Raw genomic sequence first — 22,837 nt, forward strand, 5'->3', positions numbered from 1 at the left:
CGTGGTCCCCTTCCTTCCCCCCTCTCCGGGTCCTGAGCCATGGCAACAGCGTGACGTGGGGGTACTGAGAGCCGCTGGAGCAGCGGTCGCGGCTTCAGTTCTAGGCTACCCAGTCGCCCGGGCGGGAGGAGCCGCCGGCCCGGCCCTCGGGGGCCCTGAACTCGCCCAGCGATCGCTTCCCTCCGCTCTTCCTCTGGAGTGAGGAAGGCGCAGCGGGTATCAGAGCCAAAAGGGCAAGGGAGGGTCGCGCGCATGGCCTCGGCGGGCGCGCGGCGGCTCCCGGCGGGTACGCGCGCCGCTGCCCGGGGTTGCGGTGGCTTCTCTGTGCGCCCGGCCCCGCCCCCGGGCCCTCTGCGACCGCCAGGACCAATGAGGTGAGACGGTGGTGCGGGAGGCAGCGCGCGAGCAAAGAGGGTCTTCCAGTACCCCGAAGTTCCGTGATGGAGGGTTGCGAGTCTGGCTGCAAGCGCAGCGTGGACGGCAGCGGCACCGTGGCATCTAATGCAGAGCTTTGGGGACTCTTTTGCGAGTTTTTCGCGAGGCGGAGTCCCCAGGGTGGGTGCCGAACCACTTCTTGCCCCTCATGGGCATCCTGCACCAATGCGGTTGGCGAGGCTCAGCGGACTATGATGTTTCTTTAGAGCCCTCGCATTCAGCAACAGCGTACCCTCCAGTCTAAGGCAACTGGAGCTTCGCACGCACCCCGCTTTTTCCCATCTCCTCTCTGGGCACTGTCCTCAGCCGCCCTCGACCTTTTCGCACTCGTGACTGCCTGGCCAGGGAGCTTGGCGGGCTGCAGCAGGTGCTAGGGGGAAAGCTTGTCTGGACGACCTTCCTCGGGGATATTCCCCTCTTCACTTTCACCTGGTTGAGGAACACAAGGAAAGATTCGTGACGTTTCTCTCTCCTTTCCTTTTGGCCTTAGATTTCTGATGTCCTGCAGCCTCTTCTTGCCCCGGGCTGTCCAGGTCTTGGCGGCTGAGGCTGGCTTATCTCCCAGACGTTCCTTTATGGGCTTTGCTGCCCCCTTCACCAACAAGCGAAAGGCTTACTCCGAGCGTAGGATCATGGGGTGAGCATCCTCTCCTGTTTAGCTTCTCTGCACATTCCCTTTCCCTCTAAACAAAAAACTATGTCCTGGCTAGAACATAAGGATGGCGATAGGGGGCAGGATTCATCCCTGGCCATCCCATTCTCCCCAGCTATATTACCGATCCTTTATCCTCCTCTGTCGGCCTTAATTTCCCCCTTCTTGGTTGCTGTGCATTAAGTGAAATGTGACTAGAGTTGGACAACATGACAACAGGGTATTATTTCTCTGCTGACCTGACTTTATTATTCTGAGCACAATATGAGCTAACACTTTTTTTTAGGGCCGCACCCACGGCGTATGGAAGTTCCCAGGCTAGGGGTCGAATTGGAGCTGTAGCTGCTGACCTACACCACAGCCACAGCAACGCAGGAGCCAAGCCACATCTGCGCCACAGCTCACCGCAATGCCAGATCCTTAATCCACTTAGTGAGGCCAGGGAATGAACCCGCAACCTCATGGCTACTAGTTGGATTCGTTTCTGCTGTGCCACAACAGGAACTCGTAAGAGCTAAGACTTCTTGAGCACGTGCTACTACTAGCAATCAGGTTGCTTAGGTGTTTTACCACAGATTTTTCTCATTTGACCTTCAACAAACTGATGAATCAGGTACTATTATTATCTATGATTTACACAGGAGATAGTGGAGACAATAATTTACCTAGGGACATATTGTCAGAAAGTTGTAGAGCTGGGATTCTTAGTCCTTGTGTGATCATGGGTAAAAATTGAAAACCTCTGTTCTCCCTAGATAGTCCCTCTTAGGATCAAAATAGCTAAAAAATGGGGAGTTTCCCTGTAGCACACAGCAAGTTAAGGACCTGGTGTTGTCACTGCAGCAGCTTGGGCCACTGATGTGGTGTGGGTTCGATCCCTGGCATGGAAACTTCTACTGCGGGCGTGACAAAAAAAAAAAAAATAGTAAATGCAAAAACATACTGTAAACTGCAAAACTTAAAGTAACATTAACATCATGGAAAGTTGCACGTTTGCTTTTGGGAAATCATCTGGGCTTATTGGGGATCTCTAGTTCCTAAAGGTGTGTGATTAGTAGGCAAAGGTATAGGGAGAGGGCACCTAGACCAAGGAAGAACCTGATTCAGCTAGTAGTTCCTTGGCCTCTCTCTCTGATTCCTTCCCCTAGGTACTCAATGCAGGAGATGTACGAGGTGGTAGCCAATGTCCAGGAGTATCGTGAGTTTGTACCCTGGTGTAAGAAGTCCTTGGTGGTATCCAGCCGCAAAGGTCACCTGAAGGCCCAGTTGGAGGTTGGCTTTCCACCTGTCATGGAACGTTATACTTCTGCTGTTTCCATGGTCAAACCTCACATGGTCAAGGTGAGCCCTGTCTGGGAGGGATTGATAAGGAAGTTTTTTTTCTGTGTTCTCTGGCATTTTTACATTTAAGGGTTATTTTGGCCTTTTTTTACAATAGTTTTTTTATCTCCATGTGTCAGATATTTTCCTAATAAAATATTAGTTTAATCCCATTGTAATATTAACTACTGTTTGTCCTATACTAGGCTGTTTGCACTGATGGCAAGCTCTTCAACCACTTAGAGACCATTTGGCGGTTCAGCCCTGGTATTCCTGCCTATCCGAGAACTTGCACTGTGGACTTTTCAGTGAGTCAGGAGGCTGTCTGTGTAGCAAGGGGCTACAACTGGGTTGTGGGGGCTGAACTGAGGTACTGTGACAGTTATTCTGTAAGGATAGCTAACACTTAGCATTTCCCATCAATGACACTCTCCAGAGGTCTGAGCTTGTATCAGACTTGTACTTAGTCCTAGGATTTCTGAAGGGATCTAAGGAACTAGAGGGGGGCGGGGGGAGAAAAAGGCACTGAATAGTATCCTTGCATCTGGCGGGGGACTATCCAGCACAGTCTTACGGAGTTTCTGTCTCTTACCCATTCCCAGATTTCCTTTGAATTTCGTTCTCTGCTGCACTCCCAGCTGGCCACCATGTTTTTTGATGAGGTTGTCAAACAGAATGTCGCTGCTTTCGAGCGTCGGGCAGCAACCAAGTTTGGTCCAGAAACAGCCGTCCCTCGTGAACTGATGTTCCATGAGGTGCACCAGACCTGAGGCAAAGGACTGTTCCCTAGCCTCTCTTCTCTTCTCCCTCCCCACCCAATTCTCTTATTTATTTCATTTGGCTACTGCTCCAATGAGTCTATGCTCATTAACACTGTTCTCCTTCTCCATTCCCTGGAAACTGGGCTCTAAACTGGGAGAAAGAAAAGGCAGGGGGGTATGGAAAGGAGACGTGCCTAGGAGAGGGTCAGGCACATCTTGAGACCCTGTATGCCTGATGCCTGCAACTTTCTCACACTGAATTGTAATCAGGACTGTATGGCCATTTCTGAGCTCTTGTCAAGGTGCCTTACCAGGTCAAGGTGCCTGACCAGGGGGGAGACAGCAATTTTCCTAAGGATTGAACACAATGAACTCTTTCCTCTGACACAGAGCTGCTGGGTGGTCAATAACTTTGCCTGCCTGAAATTCCTCAGGAGATGCCTGAGATCTGGCCCCAGCCTGAAATCCTTAGCATGACACTTTAAGGATGTTTCCATGCTGTCTGGCTAGTAGACAGCAAGGAGCTTTCTTATCAGTGCCAGAGGGACAAGGAGCAAAAAAGCACTGAACAGCTGTACTTGTGGGTTGTACCTTATTCTTCCACTTGGCATGGGTTTTTATAAAAATTCAATAAATTAATTGTGATGGTGTGAATTTGGCTTTTTTATATTGTTTCTTGGGGGAATACTGTAAATATAGCAGAGTAGAAGAAAGTCATGGCTTCCTTCCCTAGGGAAGTGAAGGTGCAAGAAGGCCTCTTGGACACAGTGTCCCTGCTAACTATAGTAGCACATTGGACAAGCCAGGACCTAGTACCCACTCCCTTGCCTATTTATAGACTTTTTCAGAAGGTCAGTTGCAGCAGGAGTCTCGGGACAGAGGAGTCTGGCCTCAGACCTCTCATATAACTGATGCCCTCAGGACCACCTCTTATTCTGGGGGATCCTTAAGGGAGACTGCAAAGACTTGGCATTCCATGAAGTTCCAGAGCCTTCTAGAGGCTCAAGAGTCTGAGCCAGCATCCTACCCTATTTGCCCTTGGTATTCTTTGTTCCTTTCATCTCGTGGGCTGTACCATCTTCCTTGGATTAGTCACATAAGCAGCTGTGAGCTCTCAACTATAGTCCTTGAGTGTTGTACCTTACAACAGATACAGGAAGGATAGGGACTAAAGATCAAAGACTTCTAACCTAGAAGACAGACAGAAATCTCCTTTGGATATCTCACAAGGAACCTGCCTTCCGATTAGGGTAAATGAATGCCATACCTGCCTCAAGATAAAGAGAGGCACAGGATAACTTAACCAACTATGTCCAGGATCTTGCTAGCCAGAGTCCTTACCTCATAAGAGACTCTTCCGGGCCCTATTTAATAGGCTCAAACATTGTTAATAAAAACATTTATTTTGCATTTTATACAGAACAACCTGAAGTCTGCATCATGACTTGACAGTTACCCAGAGGTTTACAGACAGTATTATCCATCTCAACAGTGTGGTTCTGGGGATTAGGGATCCACACAAACAGGCAGGAGTTGCAAAGGAGGAAGGGGGCACAGCAGGAGTGTATTTTAATCCTTTCTTAAAAAGAAAAGAGCATTCGGAGTCACTGGAAACCTGTGCACATGGGGCTTCTACAACAAACACTGTACTGTGAGCTCTTGGGGAAAGGCAGGATGAGGACCCTGATAAATAAAGGGTTATTTGCTTACGGCAGAGGGTGATGAGGGAGGTTTACTAGTTTTAACGCCCTCGGCCCTAGTACCTGATATTTGAAGGAGATCATGTCCAATCTTAAATCATTTCCCTGTTCAGAAAGAGGTGCTAGTTAGTACCCCTGGGATCAGGCCATGAAAATATCATGCTGGTCATTCCCAAGATCCTATTCTATAGCCCACAGCATTTTAGGAAAAAAAAAAAAGAAAAAAAAAAGGTCATAGGATAGTGGTTTGTATCCCAGGGAAAAGCTCAGTTCATGTTAAGCACTGATAAAGCCAAATAACTGGCAAAGACCACAGATCAGACAGTGCTCTATTATACGACCTGCTGGAAGAGGTCTCTAATAGAGACCAAGGGGGGAGATATAGAGCAACCTTGGCTTGAGGTGCAGCAGGTACAGAAAACCCGAAAGACGTGAGTATTCAAGTAGTAGGGAATAGAACACTCTCAGATGTTAATTTTAGTAGGGTAATTTAAAGAAGAGAAAAAAGTCAGACACTGGGTGCCAGTCACAACAAATGCCATGGCCTTTATGATCACCTGGTAGCATAAAAAAAATAATAATAAAATAAAAAAAAAAGCCAAAGCAACCAACATAGGTCTTGCTAGGAAGTGTCTTGTGTGCACGGAGAGATTAATGGGGCTTGGTACAGCCGACAATCCAACATGATTCCTATGGAAACAGCAGGGGTAGAGTCCTGTTTGCTGGCTTATTAAGAATTGGGCAGAATAGAAAACCAAAAGCTCTGAACTGACTGCAGATTCTCTGCAACCAGCTTTGACCTAGGGAAAGAGGAGCCAGATTCTTACTCTGGAAATGGTGGGGGGAGTGGGGGCAGGCAAACCTAACCCATACCACATGCATTAGTGCTGGTCATCCTACAGTTGATGAGCAACTCATACACCAGGCAGGGTAAAGGAGCTGGTTAAGGAAGAAGGGGTTACTTTTCATCTTTTAAAATCTTAATTTATATATTTTAACCTTAGACTTATCATCAGTGCCTCAGATAGAGTTTAATCTTGTCTTTTAAAGCCCCCTGAAACAAAAGTATACTTTTTTTTTTTTTTTTTTAAAGATCCCTCACTTTCTGGTAGTTAGTTTCTTCCCAGTCTTCAGTTTCACCCTCACTTAGAGTCCACAAGTTTTATCAGACCGTCTGTGCTCATGGACTTGGGCCTCTCTAGAGGGAAGCCTAAGGCTCGGCTCCAGATGAGCTGTGCTAATACACCCAGTGCCCGTGATACCCCGAACAGGACTGTGTAGTAGTTCATCTCCGTCATGCCATAGTACTGTAAGGTAAAAGAGAAACAAATTTTGTTAGAGGTCCACAGGTAGCCACATGTACAAGTCCAGGGTGATAAAAACCTTAACCCTTAATCCAGTTAGGCTTGAACAGAAATGGCTGGGAAAAGTACAGAAATTAGATTTCGAAAGGACAGCACCCCCTTCTTCCAGCCCACACCTCCCCAGTCACAGGAAGCTTTACCAAAAGGGTAAGGAAGGAAGGAGGTTTGAGAGTCCTTGCTCTGACTAGGGAGTTGATTTTGTGCACAGCAGAGAACAGTGGAGTTTGGTATAAATTAGAGGGAAAGTAGGGAAGGGAGGACTCACCTGGAGCAGCACCCCACTGTGAGCATCCACATTGGGCCAAGGATTCTTAGCCTTGCCCTGTTCCAGGAGGACATTGGGCACAATCTTGTACAGCTGAGCAACCAGCTTAAACATGGGGTCATGAGGCAGGTGTTTCAGAGCAAACTCTCTTTGACAGGTATATCGTGGATCAGTCTTCCTTAGTACTGCGTGGCCATAGCCTGGGACAACCTGCAAAGGATGGGGGTGGGGGGAAGCCAGTTGTATTCTCAGAATAGAAATTTTTGTCTTTTTTTTTTATTCTTCAGGAAAGACAAATGGAAAAAAAAAATCTCCTTCTCAGAGTTCCCCTGTGGCTGAGTGGGTAAGTATCTGGCATCATCCCTCAAGAGGTTCCGGTCACTGCCATGGTGTGGGTTCAATCCCTGGCCCAGGAACTTCCACGTGTTGCAGGTGCAGGGGGAAAAAAAATATCTCCTTCTCTAATTTAGGGAGCTATCTCATTCTTTTCTCCTTCATTCTTCCAGATTACAGAACTTGAGTCTTGGCTTTTTTCCTAGTTGCATCTCTGCTTACCCGTCCTGAGTTGAGTGTATTCCAGATGTAGTCTCGTAACTTCTCATCTGACACATCTTTGCCGACTTCCTTCTGCAGCTGTGTCAGCCAAACAAGCACTTCCTGTGGGTAAGATTTGGAGAATACAAGAGTGTCAATGCATATGCCAGGAGAGAATGCCAGGAGTGAGAAAAACATGGAGCAAGAGAAAAAGAATAGTCTTACCTGATTTGCCAGCCCATGTAGGGGCCCTGCCAGCCCATTCATGGCTGCTGCAAAGGACAAGTAGGGGTCTGAAAGGGCACTGCCCACCAAATGGCTGGTATGAGCACTTACATTGCCACCTTCATGGTCACTGTGGGGAAGTAAGATAAGAGAATGAAGGCCAAGGCCAAGAGAAAGGATAAAAAGGGGCAGATTATGGAAACACAGACCTTGCTGTTCTCTTATTGTCACATTCTAGTCTAGCTATGGGCCCACACCAGCCTATAGGCAGTCATTTACACCTAAGTTCCTTTTTTTTTTTTTTTTGGCTGTGCCTACAGCATGCAGAAGCTCCAGGGCCAGGGACTGAACCTGAGCCACAGCAGTGACAACGCTGGATCCTTCACCCAGTGTACCACCAGGAAATTCCTATACATAAGCTCTTGTAAGAGATGTCCTAATCTTATTATTAGCCTTTGTTCACTAATCCACAGGGCTGGAGCGGTTACTGGGCGACAAAACCTGGTCTGTGTTTCAAGTTCCCTAATTCTCACTCCAGTTTTAATAGCAATGGCCAGAAGAGGGAGCTCCTGGAAAGCCAAAGGACCCATCCAATGGTCAGCTAGTACCTTTTCCTAGCATGGTTATGATAATTTCTCCAGATCTCCTGACCTTCTTTAGCAGACCCTTTCTTGCCTTGTATCATCTCTTATGCTGTGTTTCCATTTCCTTGCTGCTACCACCTGTTCCCAGAATATAAGAATGTTAAGAAGCTTTTCTTTCTTTTTTTTTTTTATGGCCGTGGCCATAAGGAGTTTCTGGGCCGGGGAATCAAACTGTACCACAGCAGCAACTCAAGCCGGAGCAGTGACAATGCCAGATCCTTAACACGCTGAGCCACCAGGGAACTCCTAAGGAGCTTTACTTAATATTCACCACCAACCCAGGGACCAGGTGGCTATAGTTGTTGGGTCTCCCTCACCTGTGGATGGTGAGGTACAAGCGCATGAGCTCCGTGAACTGAGCATCAGTATAGCCTAACATGTTGGTGAAATTGTGGGACCAGTCCAGTTTAGAATCAATGGCCCCAATACTGCTGCCCTCCCGGTAGAGATTCCGGTAGATCTTTGCTGCAACACAAGGTAGCTTTGCGATCAGATCCATACAGTCTTCATAAATCAACTGATGGGGAGAAGAGGAAAATGGAGAAAAAAAGAAAAGGAATTACCAACAAAGAAGAATAAGGCAGGGATTGTGTTTGTCCTCCATGGACTGGGCTATGTGGTTTGATGATTACATGTTTGGTGGTTGTATAGAGTATAACAATGATATTTAACTGAATAACTGTTATGACTCAGACATTGCACTAAGGAATTTACTTATACTATCTCATGTATATTAAAACACTATTCCCAATTTTTTCCACTTTATAAAGTTTAAAATGACCTCATTTTACAGAAAAGGGAATTGAGGCTCAGAACATTTGGTTAAATGCCAAAGTCAGATTTTGAACCCTTATACCTTGGGGCTGAAGCACCCACGGCATATGGAGGTTCCCAGGTTTGGGATCAAATGGGCGCTATAGCTGAAGGCCTACACCACAGCAACACAGAATCCAAGCCACATCTGCTACCTACACCACAGCTCACAGCAACGCCAGATCCTTAACCCACTGAGTGAGGCCAGGGATTGAACCTGAAACCTCATGGATCCTAGTTGGGTTTGTTTCCACTGTGCCACAATGCGAAATCCAGGTTATTGCTTTTTTATTTTTATTATTATTATTTTTGTCTTTTTGCCTTTTCTAGGGCTGCTCCTGTGGCATATAGAGGTTCCCAGGCTAGAGGTTGAATCGGAGCTGTAGCCACCGGCCTACGCCAGAGCCACAGCAACTCGGAATCCGAGCCACATCTGCGACCTACACCACAGCTTACGGAAACGCCAGATCCTTAACCCACTGAGCAAGGCCAGGGATCAAACCCGCAACCCCATGGTTCCTAGTAGGAGTCGTTAACCACTGAGCCATGACGGGAACTCCTATATTTTCTTTTTTTAAAACATTGGGTCAAACAGTGGCATTCAATTGTTAGTTATTAACAAAGGCTTCTAGGGGTTCCCGTTGTGGTGTAGCAGAAATGAATCTGACTAGGAACCATGAAGTTGCGGGTTTGATCCCTGGCCTCAATCAGTGGGTTAAGGATCTGGCATTGCTGTGGCTGTGGTGTAGGCTGGTGGCTACAGCTCCGACTCAACTCCCTAGCCTGAGAACCTCCATATGCTATGAGTGCAGCCCTAAAAAGACAAATACAGGAGTTCCCATTGTGGCTCAGTGGTTAATGAATCCAAAGGCTTCTATTTTTTAAGTACTTGCTATATAACAGGTACTGTGCTATATTGTTTTCATTTTTTTCTTTTCTCACAATAGTCTTGTTATATTATCCCTCATTTTACAAATGAGGAAATTGGGGCACAAGCTTACCCACGCAGTTAATGAAAAGCATCATCTAGCTTAAATAATTATTAACTCCTGGCTGTTCTTATTTCATCTATACCCTTACTTTCCCCTTTCATCTCCCAAATTATTCTGAGTAAATCCAAGATATCTTATATGCATCTCAACATGTAAATATTTAAACATGTATCTCTAAAAGATGAAGGCCCGTTGGAGTTCCTGTCGTGGCACAGTGGTTAACGAATATGACTAGGAACCATGAGGTTGCAGGTTCGACCCCTGGCCTTGCTCAGTGGGTTAAGGATCTGGCGTTTCCGTGAGCTGTGGTGTAGGTCGCAGATGCAGTTCGGATCCCATGTTGCTGTGGCTCTGGAGTAGGCGGGCGGCTATAGCTCAAATTCGACCGCTAGCCTGGGAACCTCCATATGCCGTGGGAGCGGCCCAAGAAAATGGCAAAAAGACGGGGAAAAAAAAAAAAAAAGATGAAGGTCCTTCATAATCAAAATTACCACACCATTATTCCACTGGAAAAAACTTAGCAAATCTTCAGTATTGTTAAATATCTACTCAGCATTCAAATCCCTCCCCAAACCTATTCATTTATTATAAAGCCTTCCCTCAATGGTTTGTTTCAGGACTGAAAAGAGCCCACACTACAATTGTCTATCATGTTTGTTTCTGAAGTTTCTTTCAATTTAGATTCCCACTTATGCTGCTCCCCCCCTCCCCTTTTTGGCCGTGCCTGTGGCATGCACAGTTCCCAGGCCAGGGATCGAACCCACACCACAGCTGTAACCAGAGCCACAGCAGTGACAACACCAGATCCTTAATCCACTGAGCTATGAGGAAAGTCCAGTCCTTTTTTCATTTTGTAATTTACTTGTACAAAATCAGATCGTTTGTTCTGTAGCATCTTCCAGTTTAAGTTTTGCTGGTTATATACTTGTGATATCACCTAAGATGTTCCTCTGTCCACTGTATTTTCATCAAACTAACAGAACTAGATAGAGGCTTGAGCAGATTCAAGATCAATTTTTTAAGCAAGACTATTTGATAAATAATGCTGTGTTCTTTTTTTTTTTTTTTTTTGGTCTTTTTAGGGCCACACCCACGGGATATGGAGGTTCCCAAGCTAGGAGTTGAATGGGAGCTGTAGCTGCTGGCCTATGCCACAGCCACAGCAATGCAGGATCCAAGCTGTGCCTGCAACCTACACCACAGCTCATGGCAACGCCAGATCCTTAGCCCACTGAGTGGGGCCAGGGATCAAATCTGCATCCTCATGGATACTAGTCAGATTCGTTTCTGCTGAGCCATGATGGGAATTCCAGCTATGTTCATTTATTCAGAGAAACATATAATACCTGGTTATCTTTTTGTGATGTCAATAGCTTGCTCAACTTTTCTGTCTCAATTTTACCTCCTAATAGGGATTTTAATTTCCTTTAGGGAGTAGACAGTAGTGTTTTAATAACAGGAAAATTCTACTTTTGGAGTTCCCATTGTGGCGCAGGGGAAATGAATCCGACTAGGAACCGTGAGGTTATGGGTTTAATCCCTGGCCTCGCTCAGTGGGTTAAGGATCTGGTGTTGCCATGAGCTGTGGTGTAGGTCACAGACACAGCTCAGATCTTGAATTGCTGTGGCTGTGGCATAGGCCGGCAGCTGTAGCTCTGATTCGACCCACAGCCTGGGAACCTCCATGTGACATGGGTGCAGCCCTAAAAAGCAGGAAAAAAAAAAAAAAAGAAAAAAGGTCTGTTGGAATAAAGAGCAAAATCTGTAGTAACTAGCCCAAATGAGTTAATTCCTGTGAAGTCATCCATTACTCAAGTATTCAGTCAATTCTATCAATACCACCAACTTTCAATGAGAATACTGCCAAAATTAAAAAGCTACTTGAATTAAAAGATACTTAGCTAACACTTCTATTAACTATATACCTCCTTGCAAATTTACATCTTCCATGGAAGAAGCCTGCATCAAGGACTTGCAATTCTTATTTATTTTGGTCACCCTTGTAGCATATGGAAGTTCCCAGACCAGGGATGAAATTTAAGCCATAGCTTCGGCAACACCAGATCCTTAACCTGCTGTGCCACAGTAGGAACTCAGATATGCAGTTCTCTAAGGAACCTGGGTTCATTAGCAGAATGCCAGGAACAGGACTGTGGGCCAGAAAAGGTATCTGCAGAGTATATAACTAACTTTCAAAATCATTTCTAAAGCAGGAAAGACCACACTGTAAAGAAACTACAAAAAGGAGATTGTTTCAACGTTTACCACTTGCGATGAAGTTTATAAAGCAACAAGTATCAGACTAGGTATGACAGTGTGGGATTTTTAACCTGCTTTTTATAGTGGTAAAGCTGTAGAGTCAAGAGATTAAATAAGCAAATACTGGAGTTCCCGTCATGGCTCAGTGGTTAATGAACCCGACTAGGATCCATAAGTACATGGGTTCAATCCCTGATCTCACTCAGTGGGTTAAGGATCCAGCGTAGCTATGAGCTGTGGTGCAGGTTGCAGACACAGCTCAGATCTGGTGTGGCTGTGGAACCTCCATGCGCCATGGGTACGACCCTAAAAAGACAAAAATAAATAAATAAAAATAAAAAAACACTGATTGAGAACTCCTCCTTATTTTTTCTTTAATAAGCTAAGACTGAGGTGCTATTTAACTATTTGTACTAACTCATTCTTCATCTATAAAGTCTCAGGAAAAAAGACATTAAAACATGCCACCATCACAACTGCTTGGAATAAAGATAACAAAACTGACCATAATCATCAGTGTGAGCCAGTATCTCTGGTGCTAGAGAAATGTGGCCAGGTATTTAATTATCAATAAAACTCCCAATAGGAGTTCCCGTCGTGGCGCAGTGGTTAACGAATCCGACTAGGAACCATGAGGTTGCGGGTTCGGTCCCTGCCCTTGCTCAGTGGGTTAACGATCCGGCGTTGCTGTGAGCTGTAGTGTAGGTTGCAGACGTGGCTCGGATCCTGTGTTGCTGTGGCTCTGGCGTAGGCCAGTGGCTGCAGCTCCGATTCAGCCCCTAGCCTGGGAACCTCTATATGCCGCAGGAGCGGCCCAAGAAATAGCAAAAAAAGACCAAAAAAACCCACAAAAAACAAAAAACTCCCAATAAAAAAAAGAGCCAGTATTAATAGTGAAGAGACGCCAGAGTGAAGCAAACTCAAGTCTCCATCTGATCTTTACCAGTTACTAGCTGCATGACCCTGGGCAACCTATTTAATCTCTCTAATCTTCACCTTTCCCATTCACTAAAATGGGAATATACAGTAACATCTACTTCATGGAGTTACTCCGATGATTACATCAGATAATGAATAGTTTCAGGTGTATAGCAAAGTGATTCAGTTATACATATAACTATTCTTTTTCAGATTCTTTTCCCACATAGGTTATTATAGAATATGAGTAGAGTTCCCTGTGCTATACAATAGGTCCTTGTTGATTATCTATTTTATATATAGTAGTGTTTATCTGTTAAACCCCAACTCCTAATTTTAATTCAACAATTTTTTTTTGGGGGGGTGTCTTTTTAGGGCTGTACCCACGGCATATGGACGTTCCCAGGCTAGGGGTCTAATTGGAGTAGCCACCGGTATCACCAGATCCTTAATCCACTGAAAGAGGCCAGGGATCGAACCTGCAACCTTATGGATTCTAGTCAGATTCATTTCTGCTGAGCCACAATAGGAACCCCTACTTCAACAATATTTTAAGGTTACTTCACAACTAAACAGCTGCTGCATCAGAGTAATCTCCTAATCACTAGTGAAGTTAAGTCAACCAGAAAAAGACCTAACTCTTTCGCCTCAAGAGATTACACTATTTAGAACAAGATGTGGCAGCAAAAGTGCACCATGTTCCACTAAAGCAGTTACTGGTGCTAATTTTTGTTCAGTGTGAGTGTACATCCTGAGGCTGACATATATATTAGTACTGCTTATAAATATTCTCCGGGTTGGCAAAGTCCTGAAATGCAACTTTTACCTCATCTGAGCCACCTGACTTTTCACAAAGAGGTGGCAGAACAACCAGTCAATGGCTGTACATTGAAATGGAGGCAACTGTGAGCAGAGAACAAGATTCAATTTAATGATTCAATAAAGGACAGTGTGAAGCAAGCAGCATGTTTGGATACCTGGGAAATATATGTATTTATCGCAAAGTATGGAGACCTTTACAACAGTCAACACAACAGCACTGCAAGTAGTAACAGGCACTTCTGAGTAAAAGGCACTTGCCTTTTCTAGAGCCATTCCCGTGGCATATGGAGGTTCCCAGGCTAGGGGTCGAATTGGAGCTGTAGCCGCTGGCCTATGCCAGAGCCACAGCAACGTGGGATCTGAGCCACATCTTCAACCTACCACAGCTCACGGCAACGCCAGATCCTTAACCCACTGAGCAAGGCCAGGGATCGAACCTGAAACCTCATGGTTCCTAGTTGGATTTGTTAACCACTGTGCCACAAAACGGGAACTCCTAAAAGATAAGGTTTAAATAGAAGAACTGTTGGGCTTGACTGACTTTTTCTTTTCTGTTGGACAAAGATACCACGAGGTTGCGGTTTCAATCCCTGGCCTCGCTCAGTGGGTTAATGATCGAGGTTCGCTGTGAGCTGTGGCGTAGGTTTTAGATGTGGCCTGGAAAGAAAATAGGAGTTCCAGAGTGCCTGTGGTGGCGCAGCGGTTAACGAATCCAACTAGGAACCATGAGGTTTCAGGTTCGATCCCTGCCCTTGCTCAGTGGGTTAACGATCCAGCGTTGCCGTGAGCTGTGGTGTAGGTCACAGACACGGCTCGGATCCTGTGCTGCTATGGCTCTGGCATAGGCCAGTGGCTATAGCTGCGATTCGAGCCCTAGCCTGGGAACCTTCACATGCCGCGGGAGCGGCCCTCAAAAAAGGCAAAAAGACAAAAAAAAAAAAAAAAAAGAAGAAAATAGGAGTTCCCTCTGTGGCACAGCGGAAACAAATTCAACTAGTAACTATGAGGTTGTGGGTTTGACCCCTGGCCTCGCTCAGTGGGTTAGGGATCTGGCATTGCTGTGAGCTGTGGTGTAGGTCACAGACATGGATCAGATCCCACATTGCTATGTCTGTGGTGTAGGCCAGCAGCTGCAGCTCCAATTTGACCTCTAAGAACCTCCACATGCCTCCTCAGGTGCTGAGTGCGGCCCTAAAAAGCAAAAAAAAAGAAAAAAAAAGAAAAGAGTTCCTTCCCACTGTGGCTTACTGGAAAAGAATCTGACCGGTATCCATGAGCTTGCACGTCTGATCCCTGGCCTTGCTCAGTGGGTTAAGGATCCAGTGTTGCTATGAGCTGTGGTGCAGCTTGCAGACTCAGCTCAGATCTGGCAAATGCTGTGGCTGTGGCGCAGGCCAGGGGCTACAGCTCCTATTCGACCCCTAGCCTGGGTACCTCCATATGCCGGTGTGACCCTAAAAAATAAATAAATAAATAAAATGAAAAACAATATATTCAGGTTATATAACCTTCTGAATCTGCTGATGTGTGACTATAAATGCTTTAAGTGTTTAGTTAGCACCATTCTTATACCTTCCTCCTCAGTGCCAACCAGACTGGCATTACAAACACTATCAATTACAAACTTTCCCTCCCTCTTTCCCCCAACAGCAAACACAATTCTCTATACACAGCTGCTATTGAATAAATATTGACCAATCAAATCAAGCGGTATTTGCCAAAACCCCAATGGTATTTCATCAGACCATCAGGCCATGCTGTTCTGTGCCTTGCCTCATAGTGAACTCTTTGGGGCGCTTTCTCCTGGTCAAAAATCATTCAGTGTATCTGCTTTGCAAAAAAGGAACTCTTCTGTCCCTATACTACCTGTCTCCAAATAAGAAACAAAAGAAAATGACATGTCCTTTAGTAAACCTAGCCTGATAAACTGTGCTTTACCCAGTGTTTTTAAGTATGTGGGATATTGAAAAGAGGATGGAGGAGTTCCCGTCGTGGTGCAGGGGAAATGAATCCAACCAGGAACCATGAGGTTATGGGTTTGACCCCTGGCCTCGCTCAGTGGGTTAGGGATCTGGCGTTGCCGTGAGCTGTGGTGTAAGTCGCAGATGTGGCTCGGATCCTGAGTTGCCGTGGCTGTGGTATAGGCCGGCAGCAACGGCTCCGATTCGACCCCTAGCCTGGGAACCTCCATATGCCAAGGGTGCAGCCCTTAAAAAGGACAAAAGACAAAAAAAAAAAAAAAAAAAAGAGAGAGAGAGAGAGAGAAAATGGAAGGGATTATGTTTCTATGCTCTAGGACAAGGCCCAACAATCTTCTCAAGCTCTAACCACAGAGTTCAAATTATTAAGGTCAACTTTCGTTTTCAGAAAATAATGCTCATTTGCTTTTTTGGATCCCACCTCCAGGATAATAACCACCCTTCCGTTCTGCTCCTGACAGGTATCCTGAGTGGGTTAGTCCAAACTGGCTGATTGGCATTAGGCCTCCTAGATTTTAGAGTTGCTTTAGCTGCCATTCACCCAACTTCTCAGGGTTCTCCTTATTTGAAGAGGAGGATGAGAAGGGACCTTTGGGACCAGGGTGAGACTACTCTGTGAAACCTTCCTTGGGGGCCTTCCAGTTAAGTCACATCTTTTTCAACATTCCAATAGCACAGCACTGTGTTACCTAGTTCTATTAACAGCAAGATTACTAACTGTAGTTTCTTTATTATGTGTACATCGCCCTAACTAAATCAGTAACCTTGGTGAGAGAAAGCACATTCCATTTATCTTCGTAGTTCCAAAGACCAATAAATAAACAATAAAAAACGTGTGAAATCAAATGAGTTTATGGCATAACTCAGATTAGTAATTTTCCTAAGGATTCTACACTACTTTTTCTTCTTTCATATATAGCCCTTTGAATCTTCATCACACATCAATCATTGCAGCAATGTTTCCTACCTCCCAGTACTTGGTTCGGTGGATACCCTCTGCATATGCTCGGGCAAAGTTACTTTCACTGTTGAGGGCTGTAATGGCTGCACTGAGCTGAGACATGGGGTGTAGATTCGTGGGAAAGTTGTCCAGCATGGTGACCACATGGGAAGGCAGAGCTGCCCTCTTTGCCCACTCTTTTGAGAGCCAAGACACCTGTAGAGAGGGAGACACTGCTCAGAACACTAGGCAAGGAAAAAGAAAAAAGCCAGCGACCTGTGAATAAAGAAAATCCAACAGAATTCAATCCAATCCACTTACACAGCAGAACTCTGCTGATTCCTTCCTCTCAATAAACGACTATCCATAACCAGATCAGGATTAAGTGTCTGAGATTAGAGAAAGGCAAAGAAGGAGCGGGATGAGGGGGGCTACTGTTCTTCTGCTTACCTGCTCCTCTGTTGGGATCTGTCCAGTTACCAGCAGCCAAAATAAGCCCTCTGGCAGCGGTTCTTCCCCACCCTTAGCCTTGGGCAGCATTTTCTGGCATTCAGGGATACTGTAGCCTCGGAAACGGATGCCCTTGCCAGAGAAGAATAAGCATTACATCTCAAGTTTATGAGCCTCAAAATCACATAACTGACTGATCCCACTTTTATCAGACCTGTCAACAATTAGATCTTCTAAAGTAAAAATCTTCAGGTAACCTATTCCTGCATTGTACTTTTAGTTTTACTAGTTCATACATTAAAAAGGTAAACTTGCTCTTCAGTTATTCCATATGTACCTGATTCCATCTTTCCTTTTATGGAGTCTGTTTTAGGGCTGCACTCACGCCATATGGAAGTTCCCAGGCTAGGGGTCGAGTCAGAGCTGCAGCTGCCAAAGCTTGGGGCAATGCGGGATACTTAACCTACTGAGCGAGGCCAGGGATCAAACCCACATCCTCATGGATACTAGTCGGGTTCTTAACCCATTGAGCTACAATGGGAACTCCTCATCTTTCAAAACATACAAGTGCGTATTTAATTTTGTTCTCCTTACCCTTGGTGGTCTAATCCATAGCGTACACAATTGACAGTAACATCAGTGATTATTAGTGACTGACATGAGGGTCTCTTACCTCATCAGGATCAAGAACCGATGTTTCATACACCAATCCCTTCATGCCTCTCATGCCACCATACATCTAAAGAAAAGAAGAGGATGATGTAACCAGTTGTCTGAATAACTCAGGCTAGAGCTTGTTAGTGCTTCATGGGATCTGGAGAAGAACTTTCTTCTCTGATTTGTAAGGATTAAGCTGGGGGACAATTTCTAAGGAGTTAACTTTGAGAGGAAGACTGCTAATGTTGCAAATGAATTTTTCTTTCTTTCTTTTTAGGCCATCCCCATGGCACATGGATGTTCCTGGGCCAGGAGTCACATCCAAGCTGGAGCTGTGACCTATGCCACAGCTGTAGCAACATCAGATCCTTAACCCACTGCACTGGACCAGGGAACAGCGTCTCCACAGGGACAAGCCAGATCATTAACCCACTGCTCTACTCTGGAAATGAACTGTTTAAGTAGAGCAATCACTATCTTTAGTGTTTTTGCCTCTTCTCCCTTTTCTAATTTTTTTCTCCTGCCCACTCATTCCCACCAACCAAAAATAAACAGAATGGGACTGACAGCAGGGAGAGGAGATGAAGACCAGTGGTTAAACTGTTGTGAAATTATCATCTGAGCTGCTTAGACTCTTATAGTTAGAAAAAGCTGTTCTAGAGGGCCCTCAAGAGTTGTGGTCTAACTGGATGATCAGCAAAGCACCAACACAAAATGACAGAGAACCTTGGGCCCAAAAGCTGAGGGGTTGGAGAAACGTCATTCATGCATGCCTCCCACAGATGAATTAGGTTAGACTCAACTATTACATTTGTAGAAAAGAACAGTCTAATTTCTAACAAAGAGCATAAACTTCAACATTTCCTTACATAAGACAGAATGCTTTGAACAGCCAGTGAAGAGAATGGTATTTTGCTGAAGCATGTTACAGAGCAGACTTTTCCAGGCAAAACCTCCAAAACCCTTACCATGTCCACAGTGATTTGGCCCACCACGGTGTTGCCGTGTTGCTGCCTGAAGGTCTTAATTCTGGCTTGCTCCTTAGGTATCAGGTCAGCCAAAATGTCTTTTAAGTTCTAAAAACAGAATTAGTGAGATTAAGTGATAATCAAAATATTTACTAGACTTCTGCAAAACAGGTATGTTAAGATTGCTTTTTAGAATTTGGCTTTTTTAATTTGCAGTGACGTCTGATCAACTACTCTGTACAGATGAGGGTAAAAGAATTAGGCAGAGGAAGAAGGGAATGGGGAATTGTTTAATGGGTACGGTTTCAATTTGGAAAGATGAAAAAGCTTTGGATGGAGAGTAGTGATGGCTGCACAATAATGTGGATGTACTTACTGCCACCAAACTATAAACTTAAGAAGTCAAATTTATTTCTTTCATTTTTTTCTTTTTTCTGCCACATCTGCGGCATATGAAAGTTCCCAGGCCAGGGGTCGAATTGGAGCTGCAGCTGCCAGCCTACACCACAGCCACAGCAAAAGGGGATCCAGGCCGTGTCTGGGACCTACACTGCAGCTCACAGTAACACCAGATCATTGAGTGAGGCCAGGGATCAAACCCACATCCTCGTGGATACTAGTTGGATTCTTAATCTGCTGAGGCACAACCAGAAGTCCAGAATAGTCTAATTTCTAACAAACACCATAAACTCCAAAATTTCTCTTATGGGACAGAATGCTCTGAGTAGACAGTGAAGAGAAGAATGATACTTTTGTTGAAGCACATTACAGAGCTACTTTTTTCAGCCCAAATCCCACAACTCTTACCATGTCCACAGTGATTTAACATCTTAAAATAGTAGTGGTAATAATAGTCATTACAATAATAACAATGGACACCTCCAGGAGATACTCAGGATAATGATGAGAGGCTGGGTGGTAATTCACCACCCCCGCCCAATCCCAGGGTCAAGTTGCTTCAATGATCCTCAGTCTTCTTTTCCAAGTCTTACCGTGGAAGAAGCACTGGCATGCCGGGCAGCAAGAACAAGACAGGATGCATTCTGCAAAGAAAACACAAACCTTATGCAACTGCCCTCCCTCCTATGTATTAACAAGGAGTTACAGGGACTCATCCTCTCTCTTCATCTTAGCCTTTAAGGACAGAAGTTTGACAGAAGAAAGATGTAAAAGTCCTTGAGCAACTTGGAAAGAGTTATCAGTCTGGAGGGGGCAGCTTCATTAGCATTCCCTGAAGAGAAGTTCCTATCAGCTGGGTTCTAGGGCCGGGCTTTATTAGGCACAGAGAGGCAATTGTTAAAAGTAGGCAGCAGCCCTTCTCAATCTAGTTGTCAATAGCTCTGAGTGGCCTGAGAAAAGCAAATGAGGAAATTAATTACTTAACCCCCGCCAGTAGCCAGTAAGTTCTCTATAGTGCCTAACCTTTTGCAAAAGCAGCACTTCAACCTCTCTGGTCTAGGAGAGCCCACCGGTGGAAGCAGGTGGAAGCAGCCTCTTACAAAACTACCTGAAATGCTCCTGGAAAAAGCACAGAGAAGACAGACCATCTACAATGTAATAACTGACAGACTGCTCAACAACAGCAATGGAAACTAGAGTACCATCCTTATTTATTTTTTTGTCTTTTTAGGGCCGCACCCGAGGCATATGGAGGTTCCCAGGCTAAGGGTCTAATTGGAACTGTAGCCGCCAGCCTAGGCCTTAGCCACAGCAATGCCTGAGCCATAACCCACTGATCGAGGTCAGGGATCAAACCCGCAACCTCATGGTTCCTAGTCAGATTCATTTCCACTGAGCTGCGACAGGAACTCCTAGAAAACTATCTTTAAAATGTTGAGAGAAAATAATTATTAAGCTAGAGTTGTATACCCAGGTGAAAAAAATTTTGGGGGGGGTATATTTAGGGCCACACCTGCGGCATATGGAGGTTCCCAGGCTAGGGGCCTAATCCGAGCTACAGGTGCTGGTCTACGCCAGAGCCACAGCAACACCAGAGCCGAGCCGCGTCTGCGACCTACACCACAGCTCACCGCAACACCGGATCCTTTAATCCACTAAGCGAAACCTCATGGCTCCTAGTAGGGTTTGTTTCTGCTGCGCCATGATGAGAACTCCAAGAAAAAAATCTTCAAGGAGGTGAAATAAAGACAGGCAAGAGAAAGGCAAAGAAGGAGGGGGATGAGAAGGACTAATGTTCTTCTGCTTACCTGCTCCTCTGTTGGGAGCAGGTAAACAAAAGCTGAGAGTTTACCACCTACATACCTATACAAAAGGAGTTTTTTAATTGAGGTACAGTTGATATATAGTATTATGTAAGTTGCAGGTGTATAACGGTAAACCACAATTTTTAAGACTATATTCCATTATAGTTATAAAATATTGCCTGCATTCCCTATGCTGTACAACATATCCTTGTAGCTTTTTTTAATTTATATATAGTAGTTGGCCCTCTTAATCCCTACCTCTATTTTGCCCATTCTCCCTTTCTCTCTCCTCACTAGTAACTACCAGTTTGTTCTCTGTATCTGTGAGTCTGCTTCTTCTTTGTTATATTCACTAGCTTTCTTTTTTATATTCCATATATAAGTGGAAAATAAAATACATACATATAGTATTTGTCTTTCTCTTATTTCACTTGGTATAATGCCCTCCAAGCCCAACCATGTTGTTGCAAATGGCAAAACTTCATTCTTTTTTTACGGTTGAGTAATATTCCTGCCTGTGTGTGTGTGTGTGTGTGTGTGTGTGTGTGTGTATACACATCTTTTCATCTGTTGATGGACACTTAGGTTGCTTCCACTTTTTTTTCTGTCTTTTTGCCTTTTCTAGGGCCGCTCCCATGGCATATGGAGGTTCCCAGGCTAGCGGTCTAATCGGAGCTGCAGCTGCTGGCCTATGTCAGAGCCACAGCAACTTGGGATCTGAGCCACATCTTCGACCTACATCACAGCTCATGGCAACAACGGATCCTCAACCCACTGAGCAAGGCCAGGGATCGAACCCACAACCTCGTGGTTCCTAGTCAGATTTGTTAACCACTGTGCCACAACCGGAACTCCCCCATATTTTGTCAATTACAAATATAGTGTAGCTAGCTTACATTTTTCTTTTTATTTTTTTTGACAAAGGGCTTTATTTTTATTTATTTTTATTTTTTTTGTCTTTTTGCTATTTCTTGGGCCGCTCCCGCAGCATATGGAGATTCCCAGGCTAGGGGTCTAATCGGAGCTGTAGCCACCGGCCTACACCAGAGTCACAGCAACACGGGATCCAAGCAGTGTCTGCAACCTACACCACAGCTCACAGCAACGCTGGATCGTTAACCCACTGAGCAAGGCCAGGGACTGAACCTGCAACCTCATGGTTCCTAGTCGGATTCGCTAACCACTGTGCCACGACGGGAACTCCAGCTTACATTTTTCTATGTTTAAAGAGGTTTTTCCCTCCCAAGAGAAATAACTTTCCACGAGAAGACTGCTGAGTTCAACACACCTTTAAAAAGCACAACCAGTTATAACACTACCAAGTTATAAGGGCTTAGGCAAGAACGTTGACTTCTTCACACAAGATTATTTGGAAGATAAAATGAGACAAAGCCCCAGTTTCCTCATCTATAAAATGGTGCTGATACCCACCACACACACCACAGGGTTGTCTTGTGATGATTAAATTACAATGGATGTGAAAGTACTTTGAAAACTAAAGACTACACACACACACACAAATAAATTAACTGTGGAGCAAGTCTCTATCTCTCCTTCTTTTGCCAAAAGGTCAGAGACACCTTTTCTAGTAATTACAGGCACTCCTCAGTAACCAAGGGGGATTGATTCCAGGATCCCCTCTCCCCAGCCCCTGCCAACAGACACCAAAATTCAAGGAAGTTCAAGTCCCTTATATAAAATGTAGTATTTGCATATAACTTATGCACATCGTCCCATATACTCTGAATCATCTCTAAATTACTTATAACATCTAATGAAATATAAATGCAATATACTTGTAAATATAAAGTAAATGCTATGCAAATAGTTATCAGCATGTGGCAAACTCAAGTTTTGCTTTTTGAAACTTTACTGGGAAAAAAAAAAATTTTTTTATTGTCTTTTTAGGGCTGCACCAGAGGCATATGAAGTTCC

General features: G+C 44.8%; 2 protein-coding genes and 1 long non-coding RNA gene across 7 annotated transcripts in view; 2 read left to right on the top strand and 1 right to left on the bottom strand.

Annotated features, from left to right (window-relative positions):
• Positions 1 to 55: 55 nt before the first annotated feature.
• On the top strand, positions 56 to 3,822 carry COQ10A (coenzyme Q10A). 3 transcript variants are annotated; one of them, XM_013988312.3, is made up of 5 exons: positions 56 to 555; positions 926 to 1,072; positions 2,236 to 2,428; positions 2,614 to 2,715; positions 3,010 to 3,822. In XM_013988312.3, the coding sequence occupies exons 2-5, from the start codon at positions 933 to 935 to the stop codon at positions 3,175 to 3,177; spliced, it is 603 nt and encodes a 200-aa protein (XP_013843766.3). In that variant the 5' UTR covers positions 56 to 555; positions 926 to 932; the 3' UTR covers positions 3,178 to 3,822. The 3 variants fall into 3 exon arrangements, with proteins under 3 accessions (XP_013843766.3, XP_003126315.3, XP_020948522.1); XM_003126267.5 differs by having other exon boundaries at positions 56 to 374; XM_021092863.2 differs by lacking the exon at positions 926 to 1,072 and having other exon boundaries at positions 56 to 374.
• A 730-nt stretch (positions 3,823 to 4,552) lies between these two features.
• The window catches only part of CS (citrate synthase), a 30,482-nt gene continuing 12,197 nt past the window's right edge, over positions 4,553 to 22,837 (bottom strand). The window contains exons 2-12 of one of the 3 annotated variants that reach the window (XM_021091145.2): positions 20,121 to 20,216; positions 19,691 to 19,741; positions 18,699 to 18,806; positions 17,747 to 17,812; positions 17,074 to 17,205; positions 16,651 to 16,839; positions 8,218 to 8,417; positions 7,257 to 7,386; positions 7,053 to 7,154; positions 6,498 to 6,707; positions 4,553 to 6,175 (exon numbers count right to left, since the gene is read on the bottom strand). In XM_021091145.2, coding sequence (XP_020946804.1) covers positions 6,011 to 6,175; positions 6,498 to 6,707; positions 7,053 to 7,154; positions 7,257 to 7,386; positions 8,218 to 8,417; positions 16,651 to 16,839; positions 17,074 to 17,205; positions 17,747 to 17,812; positions 18,699 to 18,701 — 1,197 coding nt within the window. In that variant the 5' untranslated portion in view covers positions 18,702 to 18,806; positions 19,691 to 19,741; positions 20,121 to 20,216 and the 3' untranslated portion in view covers positions 4,553 to 6,010. 3 annotated transcript variants of the gene reach the window in all.
• LOC146403276 (uncharacterized) lies at positions 5,955 to 11,442 on the top strand. The gene is made up of 3 exons (XR_014803389.1): positions 5,955 to 6,840; positions 7,004 to 9,163; positions 11,260 to 11,442. It is a non-coding gene; the product is annotated as an uncharacterized LOC146403276 (long non-coding RNA).

Source organism: Sus scrofa, chromosome 5, assembly GCF_054392235.1.
Source record: "Sus scrofa isolate SSC_HxYL_T2T_F1_AM1 chromosome 5, Sscrofa_HxYL_maternal_Yorkshire_Landrace_v2.0, whole genome shotgun sequence".
Lineage (NCBI taxonomy): Eukaryota > Metazoa > Chordata > Mammalia > Artiodactyla > Suidae > Sus > Sus scrofa.

Coding starts and splice junctions, on each gene's coding strand:
- COQ10A (XM_003126267.5), top strand. CDS start 253: ATGGCCTCGGCGGGCGCGCGGCGGCTCCCGGCGGGTACGCGCGCCGCT. Junction 2,429..2,613: donor TCAAACCTCACATGGTCAAG/GTGAGCCCTGTC, acceptor GTCCTATACTAG/GCTGTTTGCACTGATGGCAA. Junction 2,716..3,009: donor CTTGCACTGTGGACTTTTCA/GTGAGTCAGGAG, acceptor ACCCATTCCCAG/ATTTCCTTTGAATTTCGTTC.